The following is a 17,045-nucleotide window of genomic DNA, read 5'->3' on the forward strand; positions in this document are numbered from 1 at the left end:
ATAAATGTAAACGACTTGTCTGATACGGTAGTTTTTCACGCATTCAGTGTTTATGACGTCATATCTCCTGAACTAGGTGTCGTGAAGTGATATAATTTTTCTTATGTATGTCAATACTGTCTGCAAAATATTTCACGAACACAGCTAGTAGTAAACAGTTAATAAACTTAAACCTCATGTTTCAAGTGACAGTTTTACTGCATGAATAGTGAAATTGCAGAAAGCGATAAACTTTTTCTCATTTCATCAATTTGTGGGGGTCGTCAGCCAGAAAAAGTTTGTTAAAGGTTTGAAATTTTGTGGTAATTCTGCTGCAACTCTCAAAGTACTCTCATTCCCAAATGGTGGATGACTAAAGTATGGGTATTCTCGCGACGTAGGCTACTCTCTTTTTTTCAATCCGAGCCTCACACCTTTGAGAGGCGGGTGGCTCTTTTCCCCGCAGTGATTCTTTCCAGACAGTAAATGACACATGTACCAAGTTTGGGTGAAATCAGTTCAGTGGTTTAGGAGGAGATGTGCAACACACATACATATTTGTGTGGATTTACATTAAATATCTCCCGTCCGTTGTGGACTGGAGTGTTGAACCAAGCTAATACTTACAAGGGAAGGGTGATAAGTAAGCGTACATAGACAGACGCACACGAATCGTGGAACCATAGCTAGGACAGCCGTGCTGATGGAGAACGTGTGTTGTGGTGTGTTGCAGGCCTGATGATGGACAGCGAGAAGAAGATCTTCGAGATGATGGACGAGAAGTCTGACATGTCCAAGTACTGGATGCCGCTCATCTGGGCGACCAACATCATCAACCGGGCGCGGCGGGAGGCGCTCGTCACCAGCGACCACGTCGTCCAGTCCATGCTGGTCGAGCTCTCAGACATCCGGCGCCGGCTCGGCTCGCTCATCGGATACGACACCGTCTGCGTGCCGCTCGTCTACACGCAGGTCCTCTCTCTCTCTCTCTCTCTCTCTCTCTCTCTTTCTCTCTCTCTCTCTCTATATATATATATAATCTGTCTCTCTATCCAATGAATAACGTGCTCATTTACTGCTTTCTAACGCTTGTTCACTCTTACAATAGAACTGAGTATCCAGCATTGTCTGGGTATGTATTTACTCCCATTCCATTAGTCCATCTCTTCCTTACTTCTCGTCTCTGTCCATCCCCTTCTCCCGCTCTCTCTGTCCACCTCCTTCTCCCGCTCTCTCTGGTCCCCCCCCCTCCCCTAATCATCTCATTCTATCGCTTTCTCTGTCAATCTGCTACTCCCCCCCCCCCCTCTGTCTGTATATCTTCTCCACCCCACTCTGTCCATCTCCTCCTTCCCCCTCCCCAAGTCCATCTCCTCCTCTTTCCTTCATCTGTTTGTCTGCTTCTCTGCCCCCTCTATCTTCTTCTCTTCCCTTTCTCTGTCTATTTTCCCCTCCACCTCACTGTCTCCACCTCCTCCTCCCTCATATCTGTATCCATATCCTTCTTCCCCTCTCTGTCTGTCCATATCTTCCTCCCCCTTCTGTCTCTGCATTATCACCCCCACTCTGATAGGTGGTTGCTGCTACTGGTCCCCACAGCATTTCTTTCCAGATAGTAACATGTGTACCACGTATACTATAAATCGATACAGGGTTTAGAAGGAGCTTTTTAATCGCAACTTGGCCGGAGTACACACATACCACATACGTTTTTACGTATTTCACATGCATTTGTAGCGAATTTTGCCCTGCAGCTGAATCTCCAGGACGTCATATCTCCTTACAATGAGCCGTACAATGCTGTAAATTTCCAGATATACCGGGTGATCAAAAAGTCACCATAAATTTGAAAACTTAATAAACCACGGAATAATGTAGATAGAGAGGTAAAAATTGACACACATGCTCGGAATGACATAGGGTTTTATTAGAACCAAGGGGAAAAAAAGTAAGTATTGCTAGACGCGTGAAAGATCTCTTGCGCGCGTCGTTTGGTGATGATGGTGTGCTCAGCCGCCACTTTCGTCATGCTTGGCCTCCCAGGTACCCAGACCTCAGTCCGTGTGATTATTGGCTTTGCGGTTACCTGCAAGTCGCAAGTGTATCGTGATCGACCGACATCTCTAGGGATGCTGAAAGACAACATCCGACGCCAGTGCCTCACCATAACTCCGGACATGCTTTACAGTGTTGTTCACAACATTATTCCTCGACTACAGCCATTGTTGAAGAATGATGATGGACATATTGAGCATTTCCTGTAAAGAACATCATCTTTGCTTTGTCTTACTTTGTTATGCTAATTATTGCTATGCTGATCAGATGAAGCGCCATCTGTCGGACATTTTTTGCAAGTTTGTATTTTTTTTTTGGTTCTAATAAAACCCCATGTCATTCCAAGCATGTGTGTCAATTTGTACCTTTCTGTCTAAATTATTCCGTGATTTATTCAGTTTTCAAAATTATACTGACTTTTTGATCACCCGTTATATTTTTATACTGTTGCAAAATGTGTTGCGAATGAAATTAGTAGTAAAGACGTAATAAATTAAAACCTCATGCGTGATACGGTAGTTGTTTATGCACCTCAGTGTTTATGACCTCATATTTCCTGAACTATGTATCGTACACAGTGAAATTATGCAGGCAAATTTAGCAGTATATGTAAATACTGTCGGCAAAATATGTCGTGAAAGCGGGTAGTAATAAAGAAGTAATAAATCAAAATGTCATACCTTATGCAGCAATTGCACTGCATGAACAGCAAAAATGCTAACCTAACCTAACCTAACCTTAGTAAGCGATAAGCGTTTTTCCTTTAATCAGTTTGTGAGTCTTGTTAACCAAAAAGTTTGCTAATGGTTTCAAAATATGTGTAAAGTTTGTTGCATGTCTCATTCTCAAACAACGAGTGAGTAAAATTTGCAAATTCGCGCGTCAGGATCTACATTACCTATCCGCCCCCATCCCCGCCACTTTCACAAGTAGGTGGTTGTTACCCCCGCATTGTTTGTCTCAAGACAGTAAGTGATAGGCGAACGGAGTTTAGTTGAAATCGGTTCAGTGGTTTAGGAGGAGATGTGATACATACATACAGGGCGCAGTCTGACGACATACGGTTTCTTGCTCCAGCGAGAACACCCTCCAGTGTGAAGTGCTTGTAGCATGCAGAGATAATTAACATTCAGCCCTTCCCTCTGTTTTAGCTGAAGATGAGGGAGTGCAGTACAACTTAACATGCTGTCAAACGTGCGACGGGCTGTATAAAATATTATGAAGGAATTTTTAATGTGTAATGAGGGTGACTGATTCATGCATGTTGTCTGTAAGTGATCAACCAGCCGCATACCCCTCCATCATTATTTTGGCGTCCTTCTTGTATTATCCATTGAAAATTTTCGATTATCTGTCAAAATTCACAGTATCTTTAACAGTGGTGTGACAGTGTGAATGTATGGGTGAACGTGAATGATATTGCGAGATGGGAGAGCGAGTACAAGATTAAGGAAGATCGATTTTATCTCTTTTTAATATTGAAGTTTTAAGCACATTCGTTTCTAACCATCTTGGTTTACCTGGCCATGAATAGTAAATCCGGCTTCATCCCTAAACAAGATGCGTGATACATCTGGAGTATCCTGTCTTAATGCCAATGTACAGAAGTTAACACGATTCTCATAGTCGTTTCCATGCAGCTTTTGATGGAAAGAGATGCGATAGGGATGGAACTTATGTCGATAGAGAACACGTAGAATACTTTCTTGACTAGTGCAACTTCCTCGTGCGATTGCGCAGGAGCTAACGTGCGGATCAACAGTAATTTCCCCCTCATCTGTCGTCACTTGTTTCCTTCTGTTACGTCGTCTAGGTGTTACACTACCACTTTCACGTAAGTGACCAAAGAGGCTGATAAATAACTGCCGAGATGGTTGACATCTGTTGGGATATCTTGCCGCATACAGCGTACAAAAACGAACTGCATTCTTCTTACACTCTCCATGCACCATGTGCATGTCGTCCTTTCCTGTATCGGTAACTCCCATCATTCACTCACGGTTACTGCTTGGACTGCCACACTCTGACTAGCAAGGTCGCAGTGCCCTCTAGGAACACAGAAGCACACTGCAAGGTAACATAACAACATCGTACCTAGCAATTACGTAGGTTGATGGCACAATCAAGTGTCAGTGTGAAAACTGTTGAAAATACGATGTCTCGTAAATGGCTCTCACTACGGTACTGAAAGAAACGCCACTGACATCCTAATTTATCCTACTCTTAGTTTGTTTATGTCAGTAGGCAGTGATCAATTTAAAGTGTATCTTTGCACGAAACATATACTTTCTAAGTATTATTACGATCTGTTTATCGGATAATAATACGAACGCTCTGACTACTAATCCATTTTGTGAAAACAGCACCAACAACACTTCCATTAGCACAATATATGCGGTGCAAGTCTTAGATAATTCATCTGTATACTCTAAAGCCACGTTGTTGTGTTGAGCTACTAGTAACATGACTAAACTCCATTTGCGGCATAAACAGCTGAGATATTGAGATGTTAATGACACTATCAGGCACTAGATAGAATTCTTCCGGTTTACTTTCCAATTTAGGATTCAATGATCATTCAAGCCTTCGCTGACCATGTCCACCGTCGTTGTCAGTAGTTGCCTGTAGTGTCTGATGCTACCATGATATGTTATCGTGTCGCCTGGTGTAACCACGCAAAGGTCAAGAAATTTACTACTAGGAATTACGTCGATGTCTGCGGTGCAGTAACGCAGCCGCTATGCAAGGAGTGCCTGCACCCAACGAGCTGGTGTAATAGTAAGGCACCGGCTTCCTATCCGGGAGATCCCCATCCAGTCTTGCAGAGTGTGGTTTCCCGTAATTCCGCGAAACTCCTTTGAAAGGACTTGGCCGATTTTCTTCCCCGATGTTGAGCTATTTCCTCTATAATCTCGTCATCGACGGGACCTTGGCAACCTGCTGCCCCTTCCTTTGAACACCCGTTTCGATGCACCATTAATGCTTGAAGTTACTGTTGTTGAACAATCTAACCTCCCAGTAGATCACTGCTTGAAACAAGAATTTTGTCTCAACAAGCATAAAGGGGGAGAAATAAAAAAAGAAGCACCGCGAGAAATACTTTCGTTAAACATAATGCTGATGCTCGCGAAGACTGCAGGCTGTGCTATTGTATTTGAACATGAACGACGCATGCAATGTCCTTAATACGTTGCAAGTGCCAGTCATGGTCAGAACAGTGTTCTTTATACACTGAAGAGCCAAAGAAACTGGTACATCTGCCTAATATCGTGTAGGGCCCCCGCGAGCGCGGAGAAGTGCCGCAACATGACGTGGCATGGACTCGACTAATGTCCGAAATAGTGCTGGAGGGAATTGGCGCCATGAGTCCTGTAGGGTTGTCCATAAATCCGTAAGAGCACGAGGGGGACGAGATCTCTTCGGAATTATAGATTGCAAGGCATCCCAGATATGCTCAGTTAATGTCCATGTCTGGGGCGTTTGGTGGCCAGCGGAAGTGTTTAATCTTAGAAGAGTGTTTCCTGGGGCCACTCTGTAGCAATTCTGGACGTGTGGGATGTCGCATTATCCTGCTGGAATTCCCCAAGCCCCTCGGAATGCACAATGGACATGAATGGATGCAGGTGATCAGGCAGCATGCTTACATACGTGTCACCTGTCAGAGTCGTATATAGACGTATCACGGGTCCCATATCATCCCAACTGCACATGGTCCACCATTACAGAATCCATATCACCCCAACTGCACATGGTCCACCATTACAGAACCTCCACCAGCTTGAAAGGGCCCCTTCTGACAAGCAGGGTTCACGGATTCATGAGTTTGACTCCATATCTGTACACATCCATCCGCTCAATACAATTTGAAACGAGACTCGTCGGATCAGGCAGCCTGTTTCCAGTTATCAATAGTCCAATGGAGTTTTTGAAGGGCCCAGGCGAGGCGTAAGACTTTGTGTCGTGCAGTCATCAAGGGTACACGAATGGGGTTTCGGCTCCAAAAGACCATATCGATGATGTTTCGTTAAATGTTTCGCACGCTGACACTTGTCGATGGCCAGCACTGAGATCTGCAGCAATTTGCGTAAGGGTTGCGCGTCTGTCACGTTGAACGATTCTCTTCATTTGTCGTCGGTTCAGTTCTTACAGGATCTTTTTCCTGCCGCATCGATGTCGGAGATATTACGATTTACCGGATTCCTGATATTCACGGTGCACACGTGAAATGGTCGTACCGGTAAATCCGCACTTCTTTGCTACCTCGGAGATGCTGTATATCGTCGCTCGTGTGCCGACAGTAACATCACGTTCAAACTCACTTAAATCTTGGTACTCTGCCATTGTAGCAACAGTAACCGGTATAACAACTGCGGCACATATTTGTTGTCTTATATAGACGTTGCCGACCGCAGCGCCTTATTCTGCCTGTTTACATATATCTACGCAGGCCTAGACCACTTTCTTTGACTGTGCAGTGTAGTTGTAAGAGCATTTATGTTGGAATTAAGTGAATTCGGAAGTGGGCAAATTGTTGGTTCTCGCGTGGTGGGTGCTTCCGTACTAAGGTAGCCGAAGTATTTCGTGTCTCAGGAGGCACCGTGTGGATGATTTTTACCTCATACAGGGAAAGCGGAAAAACACCATCCGCGAAGTCACAACGCGGACGAAATGAGTGTGGTGTGATCGTGACGGACGGAAGAGGATTGCTACGAAACATAAGTGCACGACTGCTGCATAACTCACAGCAGAACTGAATGTTGCAATCGCGACCCCTGTCACCATCAAAACAACACATAAGGAATTCCAGAAGCAAAGGATTTCAGGGCGAGTTGGAATTCCGAAACCACACATCAATGATGAAAATGGCCGTAACAGGAAACCGTGATACCGAAGCCATAGCATATGGAATATGGAACAATTGTAAGAAGTGATTCGATGGGATGAGTCTTGTGTCACACTGTTTCCAGCTTGTGTCCGAGTTCACGTTCCAAGAGTAAAGCTTGGCGGGGCCCCTTAATAATTTGGACAGTCTTATTATGGTATTCCGTGGACGCCTTGGTTACTCTGCAAGGTAGCATTAATGACAAGCATTATGTGAAGTAACTCCCCCGGTTGCCATAGGCAACAGGTCTCAACATTATTGAGCCTTTGTGGTCCACTTTGGAGAGAATGTTGCGTCTTCTCAATCCTCCTCCATCATCGTTACCTGAACTTGTCACAACTTTGCAGAAAGAATTGTATAAGAGTCCTTTGAAAACCATTAAGGAGGTATATTTATCCATTCCAAGACGACTGGAAGCTGTTTTGAAAGCCAACGGTTTTCCTTCACCTTATTAGACATGGTAAAATGTTGTGTTTTTGGTGATTACACATTTGTGTCCAGTTACTGTAACTGTGTTAGTTCCTGACGCGATCGCTGATTTACCCAAAATCGGTATCAATGTGGCGTCGAATATCTGCACAACGTTCCAACACTGTTCGCATAAGGAATGACAAAGGTAACAGAGGCACCGCTCACATGAACAGTTACTAATCTCAGGAACTCTGACAACCAGAATGGTAATCACGTTTTTCCTCTTAGATCATCAGAATATAGGTTGAATGCTTTTCTGTTCAGGAACTTAGATGTAGCCCCGAAGCAAGGAAGGGGTGCTATAGGAGGCTAATTTTATGATAGTTGAACGTTAGCACTCTACCGTTTCTTATAGAGAGCAAACTTTGTACTTCACCAAACAAGGTAGGGCAATGATTAGCGTGCTGGACGCTAATCCTGAAGAACAGCAGTACAAATCTCCGTCCACCCATCCACATTTAGATATTCTGTGGGCTCTCTGAATCGTTCAAGGTACATACCGGGATAGTTCCTTTGAAAGGACATGACCGATGTCCTACTTCCTTAGTCTCTGATCAGCCCGGTGTCGATGGGACTTAAAACCGCAATCTTCTTTCTCGTTTTCATTACGAGCCCAACGTCTCACCGCTGCACCAGTTAACTATTTCGGAACACAAAGCACTAAACAAAATGTGTGTGCAGGAAGTAGTTAAATAACAAAGTTATCAACGATCCGTGGCTTCAGAATTAAGTACAGCGCTGAGAATTGTGGAATGACGAGAGCCACAACAAATTCATGTTGTCGAGATAAGGCCAGGAACAAAGGCGTCGTAAACGGCTGTATGTGAACATACAGTGAAAGATGGAACAAATGTTTTGAAGTTTCTTTTTACGACAGTACTTTCGGTTTAAAGAAAATGTCTGTTTAGCGTTGACAGACTCGCGTGTGCACGTGCACAACGCGTTCGAATTTTCTGAAGTTTTTCGGCGTCCCGTATTCAGTTCTGTCGTAATTTACATGTCTATTATTGCTTGAGAAAATTGTCTCTGGAGATCCCTGATTATCATGGCATGATTTGAAAAATGGTTCAAATGGGACTTAACTTCTGAGCTCATCAGTCCCCTAGAACTTAGAACTACTTAAACCTAACTAACCTAAGGACCCCACACACATCCATGCCAGAGGCAGGATTCGAACCTGCGACCGTAGCGGACTGATTTGAAACTGAGAAACTTTCGTTACTGGTACCTCCTTGGTACTTTTCTTGTTCTCAGTTTAGCTTAGGAATTGGTCTTTCTTATACCCCTTAAAACTGTGTAAGCGCTTGAATAAAATAATAGTTTAGCTAAAATGGTGTCAAACCACAACAGAGTTGTCATATACCTCTTCTTCGTGGACTTATTCTGTTTCTTTTCCATACCGGGAATGCTGCTCGTTCATGAGTTGTACGTTGCACCTCATTATTTAGGTACTACTGTAGGCTTTTGTACCACGTTACCGTATGGAAGTAATAGTTTGATTATCCGTAGCTGTTATACGCTGCATAGAAGATGTGATAATTAAGTCGAAGATGCAACCGGTTTTTTCCTTTATTTCAATACTAGTTTTTACTTGTGCTGATTACCACCGTGGTAAATCGTCTTTAAGTCGTTAAAATGCGCACAGGGTCGTGGTTGCTAAATTAGGATTCTGGTTCAATAGATTTCTACGTCTTAAAGAAGATGTACAATTTATAATGATCACTGCTCGAAGCCGGTAGTGAAAATAGAGAGATAACATTGCAGCTTACATGAAAGAGGTCTTTACTTATTCTGAACCGGCCTTTGTGATTGCCAGAAATAAGTAAACGAACGGCACATTTTATCCATAAAATACGTTCTTCAGAAGTTCATTTACTCTTTAGTGACGTACGCCGTGAGATTCTCGGCCTGTAGCACCCTGTCTCCCTTTCCCATTCCCACGTCGAACTGAAGAATGAGAACATACGTTTCTAATGAAATATGAGAACATACGTTTCTAATGACTACGACTTTGAGGAAATATTACATTTAAACATTCCTTCCAACTATGAGGAGAGACTGATTCCTTAAAAATTACCTTATCGGTTGTATGTTTATAATATTGTACTTGTAAATAATGTAATAGAACTAGAATGCCCTGCAACAACAGGTAGAGATTTTCTGTTCTTTTCCTAAATCGATGTAATCGAACAGGAGACTTTAGAAAGACTACGACCTTTCCTGCCCAGTCAGGTTTGTATATTACGTTTCTGAAGACATCATTGCATGGTTCACGTGTTAATAAACAATTCATCGCTTACTTAGTGTTTAAAATATTCAGTTGTCTTTCGGGAATCATCAACTACGTCTCTTTTAAAACCACAGTAAGTTTCAGAGGCGTCGCTCATGGCGTAGGCGTCCGCAAGGGGGCGAAAGACTGGACACTTTCCCCCTCCCGGAATTTGTTCTGTTTCGTTATAAAGTCTCACTTATTTATGGCACTGATTGTGTGCAATCACTGAACTACTGGTGCCACGTTGCCGAGTTCGAGGGGAAGTACTGTGATTTTGCAGTCACTTTTTTTCGCCAGAGCTAATGTTGTTTTGCAGTCATGGAAAATGACGGAACAGAGACGAGATAGTGTCCATAGTCGCCTTCCCCTTACAGCCCATATCAAAGATCAAAGAGAGTGAGTATATATAGAGAGGCTGTGACACGTTTACAGCGCTCCCTACGGAGCCACGCTGTACTATTACCCGCCGTACTTTCGCAAGTCACTGTGTTCGAGTGACTAAAATGAAGTACTGTCGTGTGCAACTGGCTTCGGAAATCGCTCACGTGGCGCCAATGCACTTGCTGTGTGGTGCGATCTTTGTCTTGACCGCCAGATTTACGAAAGCGTTGTTAAGGATTCCATGATACCTACACTCCTGGAAATGGAAAAAAGAACACATTGACACCGGTGTGTCAGACCCACCATACTTGCTCCGGACACTGCGAGAAGGCTGTACAACCAATGATCACACGCACGGCACAGCGGACACACCAGGAACCGCGGTGTTGGCCGTCGAATGGCGCTAGCTGCGCAGCATTTGTGCACCGCCGCCGTCAGTGTCAGCCAGTTTGCCGTGGCATACGGAGCTCCATCGCAGTGTTTAACACTGGTAGCATGCCGCGACAGCGTGGACGTGAACCGTATGTGCAGTTGACGGACTTTGAGCGAGGGCGTATAGTAGGCATGCGGGAGGCCGGGTGGACGTACCGCCTAATTGCTCAACACGTGGGGCGTGAGGTCTCCACAGTACATCGATGTTGTCGCCATTGGTCGGCGGAAGGTGCACGTGCCCGTCGACCTGGGACCGGACCGCAGCGACGCACGGATGCACGCCAAGACCGTAGGATCCTACGCAGTGCCGTAGGGGACCGCACCGCCACTTCCCAGCAAATTAGGGACACTGTTCCTCCTGGGGTATCGGCGAGGACCATTCGCAACCGTCTCCATGAAGCTGGGCTACGGTCCCGCACACCGTTAGGCCGTCTTCCGCTCACGCCCCAACATCGTGCAGCCCGCCTCCAGTGGTGTCGCGACAGGCGTGAATGGAGGGACGAATGGAGACGTGTCGTCTTCAGCGATGAGAGTCGCTTCTGCCTTGGTGCCAATGATGGTCGTATGCGTGTTTGGCGCCGTGCAGGTGAGCGCCACAATCAGGACTGCATACGACCGAGGCACACAGGGCCAACACCCGGCATCATGGTGTGGGGAGCGATCTCCTACACTGGCCGTACACCACTGGTGATCGTCGAGGGGACACTGAATAGTGCACGGTACATCCAAACCGTCATCGAACCCATCGTTCTACCATTCCTAGACCGGCAAGGGAACTTGCTGTTCCAACAGGACAATGCACGTCCGCATGCATCCCGTGCCACCCAACGTGCTCTAGAAGGTGTAAGTCAACTACCCTGGCCAGCAAGATCTCCGGATCTGTCCCCCATTGAGCATGTTTGGGACTGGATGAAGCGTCGTCTCACGCGGTCTGCACGTCCAGCACGAACGCTGGTCCAACTGAGGCGCCAGGTGGAAATGGCATGGCAAGCCGCTCCACAGGACTACATCTAGCATCTCTACGATCGTCTCCATGGGAGAATAGCAGCCTGCATTGCTGCGAAAGGTGGATATACACTGTACTAGTGCCGACATTGTGCATGCTCTGTTGCCTGTGTCTATGTGCCTGTGGTTCTGTCAGTGTGATCATGTGATGTATCTGACCCCAGGAATGTGTCAATAAAGTTTCCCCTTCCTGGGACAATGAATTCACGGTGTTCTTATTTCAATTTCCAGGAGTGTATATATTTGTGACAGATAAGCTCATAAATATGACTGCTGCTCGTTTAATTCGCAGCAATTCAAGCCGTGTTCAAAGCTTCTTTCTATTCTCACTCTCGGAAATCCCACCATATTCGGAAATAAACAGCCAAGTATTTGTGAGATGCAGGAATATAAATTTAATTGCTGCTCATTTCTCTTGCAACAGTTAGATTAGATTTCTGTACAACAGCCACCTTTAAAATAGCGAAATATTCTGAGAAAACGGCCAAATGTTTGTGACAAGAATGAATATAAGTGTCATTGTTCCACTCGCAGCAGCGGCACCCTTCGTTTTTTTAATCAGTGTTGAGTCACAAAATCGAAGAAACTTATTCCTTATTTGCTGACAACATCGAACGTGGCAGAATATGACACTGTTACATGAATAAGGAAGTCTCAGAGTGTGTTACAAACGCGAGGATAAAAAAAGCGTGTACCAGGATGCTAACATACTTTCTTCGACTCCCCTATCGCACATCACGGGGTCCCGGGTTCGATTCCCGGCCGTGTTGGAGATTTTCTCTGCCCGGGGTCTGGGTGTCTGTGTTGTCCTCGTGATTTCATCTCATCATTCGTGACAGTGGCTAGATTTGACGGTGTAAAAAAATTAGATTATGTAAAAATTGGGCTCCACAAACCAATCATCATCATCATCATCGTCATCATCATCATCATCATCACCCTATCGCACATCTCTAACGCATAATCAAAGCGATCGGTGACAGTTCCGAAAATTATTTTCGTTCGTTTTAGAATCTCCAAGGACTTTTGCAGTTCATGTATCCTTACCTGACATGTAATTATAACAAATTGTATATAGATGTCTTTGGGATAAATCTTCGATGTGACATTGCTCTGAAACAGCGTACTGTCATAACACACACGTTGTAATACGGAAGAAACGAAATACGACGATTCTTCTCAAAATTAGCGAGCGTCGAATGTCACTTGAGCGATTACCGACGAACACCCGTCAAAAGCAGTTGTGGCTTCCTCATTTTAGTCAATTGCCATTCTATGGTTATTTTAAAAGCGAAATAGTACGTGTGCGAACTTGTAAGATATGCAGTTGCCGAATTTCTTTTCGAAACCATGCCTAAAGTTCGTGCAGTTTATAACCGAACGCACAGAAGCAGTGAAACTAAAAATATACCTCACTTTATGTGCGTATTATTTAAAAGTACTACCCATTGTTGGTTTTGTTCGTTTCTATTATACACCAGCACAGAAAGAACTGTGATGTGTGTAACTTCGCGTGAATATGTGAATTTATTACTTTCGGCTAGGTTTCGCAATTTCTTTACACACTATCACGTACACTATGTGATAAAAGTATCCGGACACCTTCAAAACACAAACGTTTTTCATATTAGGTGCATTGCGCTGCCACCTACAGCCAGGTACTCCATATCAGCGACCTCAGTAGTCATTAGACATCGTGAAAGAGCAGAACAGGGCACTCCGCGGAACTCACGGACTTCGAATGTGGTCAGGTGATTGGTTGTCATTTGTGTCATACGTCTATAAGCGAGATTTCCACACTTTTAAACATCCCTAGGTCCACTGTTTCCGATGTGATACTTAAGTGGAAACGTGAAGGGAGACGTACAGCACAAAACCGTACAGGCCGACCTCGTCTGTTGACTGACAGAGACCTCCGATAATTGAAGATGGTCGTAATGTGTAATAGGCAGACATTCTTCCAGACCATGTCACAGGAATTCCAAAATACATCAGCATTCACTGCAAGTACTAGAACAGTTAGGCGGGAGGTGAGAAAACTTGGATTTCATAGTGGAGCAGCTGCTCATAAGCCACAAATCACGCCAGTAAATGCCAAACGACGCCTCGCTTTGTGTAGTGTGCGTAAACATTGGACGATTGAACAGTGGAAAAACGTTATGTGGAGTGACGAATCATGGTACAAAATGTGGCGATCCGATGGTAGGGTTGGGTATGGCGAAGGCCCGGTGAACGTCGTCTACCAGCGTGTGTAGTGCCAACAGTAAAATTCGGAGGCGATGGTGTTACGGTGTGGTCGTGTTTTTCGTGGAGGGAGCTTCCACCCCTTGTTGTGTTGCGTGGCACTGTCATAGCACAGGCCTAAATTTATGTTTTAAGCACCTTGCTTCCCACTGCTGAAGAGCAATTCGGGGATGGCGATTGCATCTTCCAACACAATCGAGCACCTGTTCATAATGCACGGCCTGTGGCGGAGGAAGGGCCAACACCATATTGAATCCCAGCATTACCGATGGAGGGCGCCACGAACTTGTAAGTCATTTTTAGCCAGGTGTCCGGGTACTTTTGATGAAATAGTGTACCATGTCCCTTTGTTCTGACTTCCAAACACATGGCGGAGGATTGTTTAGTTTGCTTCACTGTGATGGCGGTGTTGCCTATCTGTGGTATTCTCTTTGGCCCTTATCGAGCTGCCCAAAGAGGATCGATCCAACACCCTGGGGTGCGTATTCCCTTCCAGATACAAAAGTGATAGCAGTATAACTTTACGAGCCATCACCCGTCCCCAAACCACACAAGGGCTCCCCCTGACTTCGCTTCACAACGGAACGCTTGTATGTGGCCGATGACACGTGATGGCTTGCTGATTATGTATTGCTTTACACAGTAGAGCAGTTGTATAAGGGTCTATCAAATGAAAACAAGACAAATGAGAAAAAAAGTAAGTTTAGTACTTTAAAAATATTCGCCATAACTGTTAATACATTTATCCCACTGTGAGTCAAGACGGTCAATGCCTACTTGGGAATAATGTATGCAGTTACCTATGTAATGATGATTGTACCCAGACGCACACGTCTTCGTCTGAAGCAAATCAACGGCCACGAACGACTTTCTTGAGGCTCCAAAAATACAGAAATCGATGGGGACAGATCGGGACGGTATGAAGGCTGTATAACTGCTCCAGCAAAACTTCTGCAGCGTAGTCGAAACAACAGGCACGCCACCTCCGGGAAAATCATGATCATTTTTACAAGATTTTTTGCTGCACGGACCAGCAGCTCATTGACTTTCTGAAACACGGCGCCACCATTAACTAACAGCGGTATGTGGACGCTTTGCAAAAATTGGAGCGCGCCATAGATTCCAGACACCCAGGAATGTTGACGGACGGCATCGTTCTGTTGGAGGATAATGCCCGCCCACATGTCACCGAGATTTTACAAGATTTTCTCAGTCGTGTAACTTTTTTCTTCTGTCGTATTTTTAATATTCAGTTTCAAACTAATGTTAATGTAATATGAATAAACATCTTTTGTGAATATTTTTAGCTTTTTAACTTTATTTCACAATTCGTTAAGTACTCTGGAATTAATCATATGAGAATGTAATTTCACAATGTTAAATTAAAAAAAAATCATCGACACTTATGTTAACAACATAAAAAGCCGTTCGTAGCCTACACTCTAAGTTTGATCAATGTTAAGTTGTCAAAGTAATCTACCTTAAAATTCTAAGGTTATTTCTATCAGTCGTTTGACAAACAGTAACTTCTGTGTGCTTATTGTGAAATTTAATTTGTGGAGCCCGAAACGTTCGTCAGCGGCTGTTTTAGAAACTTCCGTGGATAAATTTCTGCTGATGCCTTATCTTAGATCATACATCATACAACTTAGTGATTGAACGCAGATGGATTCTTGTATTGCAGTGACTCTTGTCAGATCATTAAGTCCGTATTTGTTGAAGAAATATGACGTCGCGCAACTAGAAAGTTTTGTAATGAATAACGAAAAAATTTGATATGTTTGGTGCTGTTTCTTTTACAGTGTAGACAAGGCGAATAACTTGAAGAGTATCGTACATAATGTGTAAATAATATCCTATTTGAACAGAAAACGCCTTAGGAAAAGTAAAGACAGCTACTGGATACATAAGTGCCTACTATGATCAGCCGTTTCCTGCCAAAATTTGGGTTGCTTTCTAGCCACAGATATCGGAATCAAACTGCAAATAAGAAAAATGAAATCGTGTAATATTAAGAAAAATTACGTCTGCTATAGCACTTGAGTCATATTCGTGAGAAACGTAGTTCGAACTTACGTTTAGATATCCTTAGATTTTATGCCCTACGCAAAGTCACTCAAGGCAAGTAATGGATTGGTTACTCAAGTAAGTTAATTCTTCTCCTACTTAGCTATCTTTGCGTGTCAGATAGCCACTACGCAGACGGCGTAATAAACTGTAAACTTTATTTCCTTACGCATTGTACTCATATCTCTGCATCGATAAGACCCTCCACTGCACTTCAGCGGGACAATGCGAACAGTTTGTAAGGCGCTCTACAGCCGTTCTTCGCCACACAAGTTGAAACTCTCTCTAAAAAGTCGATTTGTTCAAAGGAGCAGTTGCCGTGCAACTCAGAATTTTTCAAACGATCCAGCAGCTGATTTCTCATTGGCTTCCCGCTCTCCTTAAAACGGTACACACTTGAAAGTCGTTTCATTATCTTGACTGTTGTGAGGATAGTCCTGGTTCCAGCATAGCTACCAGGACCTAATTCCAAAAGTCTCTCCCGCCATAGATGTCCGATGTCCCTGCAGTGAAAATGCAGTATCATTTAGAAATTTTGAATCACACCTTTCTCTTTTAAATACGTAAAAAAATAACGAAAGTAATGTTACATGTCTAGTTCGTAGCCATCTACCTACCTACCCACCTATCCCCCCTTTCTCTGTCTCTCTCTCTCTCTCTCTCTCTCTCTCTCTCTCTCTCTCTCTCTCTCTCTCTCTACTTGCTAAGGATCCCAAGAAGCAAGAAGACAAACAGTACTCATGAACGAGCGTTTTATAATTGACCTCCTACATGGCTGATTGAAAGTGGATGTCAAACCTACAGTTCAGCGGACAGATTCTCCCAGATACCTGACGTCCGTGGCTGATTCCGGCAATTGATATCCGATCGTGTAAGCTCCTTGCACGGCCCTTTTTTATGTTGAGTCAGCTACCAGGCTTCGTAGCAAGTGCTGATCATCGGCGTAACTTCCTGCATTTCGTAACAGCATCTAATGATATCACCTCACTGTTTGCCAGTTGCGTCGTCCGCGAATTGCCTCATAGCGTTGCAGACTTTTTCTGGCACTTTATTTATATTTTTGCGTCCTCTACATCGTCCGCTGTGGTATAGCGCTTATAGTGTCTAGCTGGTTACGTGTCAGGTTCGATAACCACCTCCTGCAATTGTTTATGATTTAAGATTTATAATTTGTGGAACGTTCTGATTCTAGTCAGTGGTTCTTACTATGAAGGCTGAAGTGGATCCTTCTTCCTGGTGGTGTTGTCACGTCCTCAT

At 44.2% G+C, this 17,045-nt stretch overlaps 1 protein-coding gene across 1 annotated transcript in view; it reads left to right on the plus strand.

Moving 5' to 3' along the window:
* Positions 1 to 17,045, plus strand: part of LOC126187777 (bestrophin-4) — a 554,440-nt gene that overhangs the window by 420,098 nt on the left and 117,297 nt on the right. The window contains exon 5 of the mRNA XM_049929045.1: positions 713 to 951. Coding sequence (XP_049785002.1) covers positions 713 to 951 — 239 coding nt within the window. The remainder of the gene's footprint in view (positions 1 to 712; positions 952 to 17,045) is intronic.

The sequence above is a fragment of the Schistocerca cancellata genome, chromosome 5 (genome assembly GCF_023864275.1).
Source record: "Schistocerca cancellata isolate TAMUIC-IGC-003103 chromosome 5, iqSchCanc2.1, whole genome shotgun sequence".
Classification (NCBI taxonomy): domain Eukaryota; kingdom Metazoa; phylum Arthropoda; class Insecta; order Orthoptera; family Acrididae; genus Schistocerca; species Schistocerca cancellata.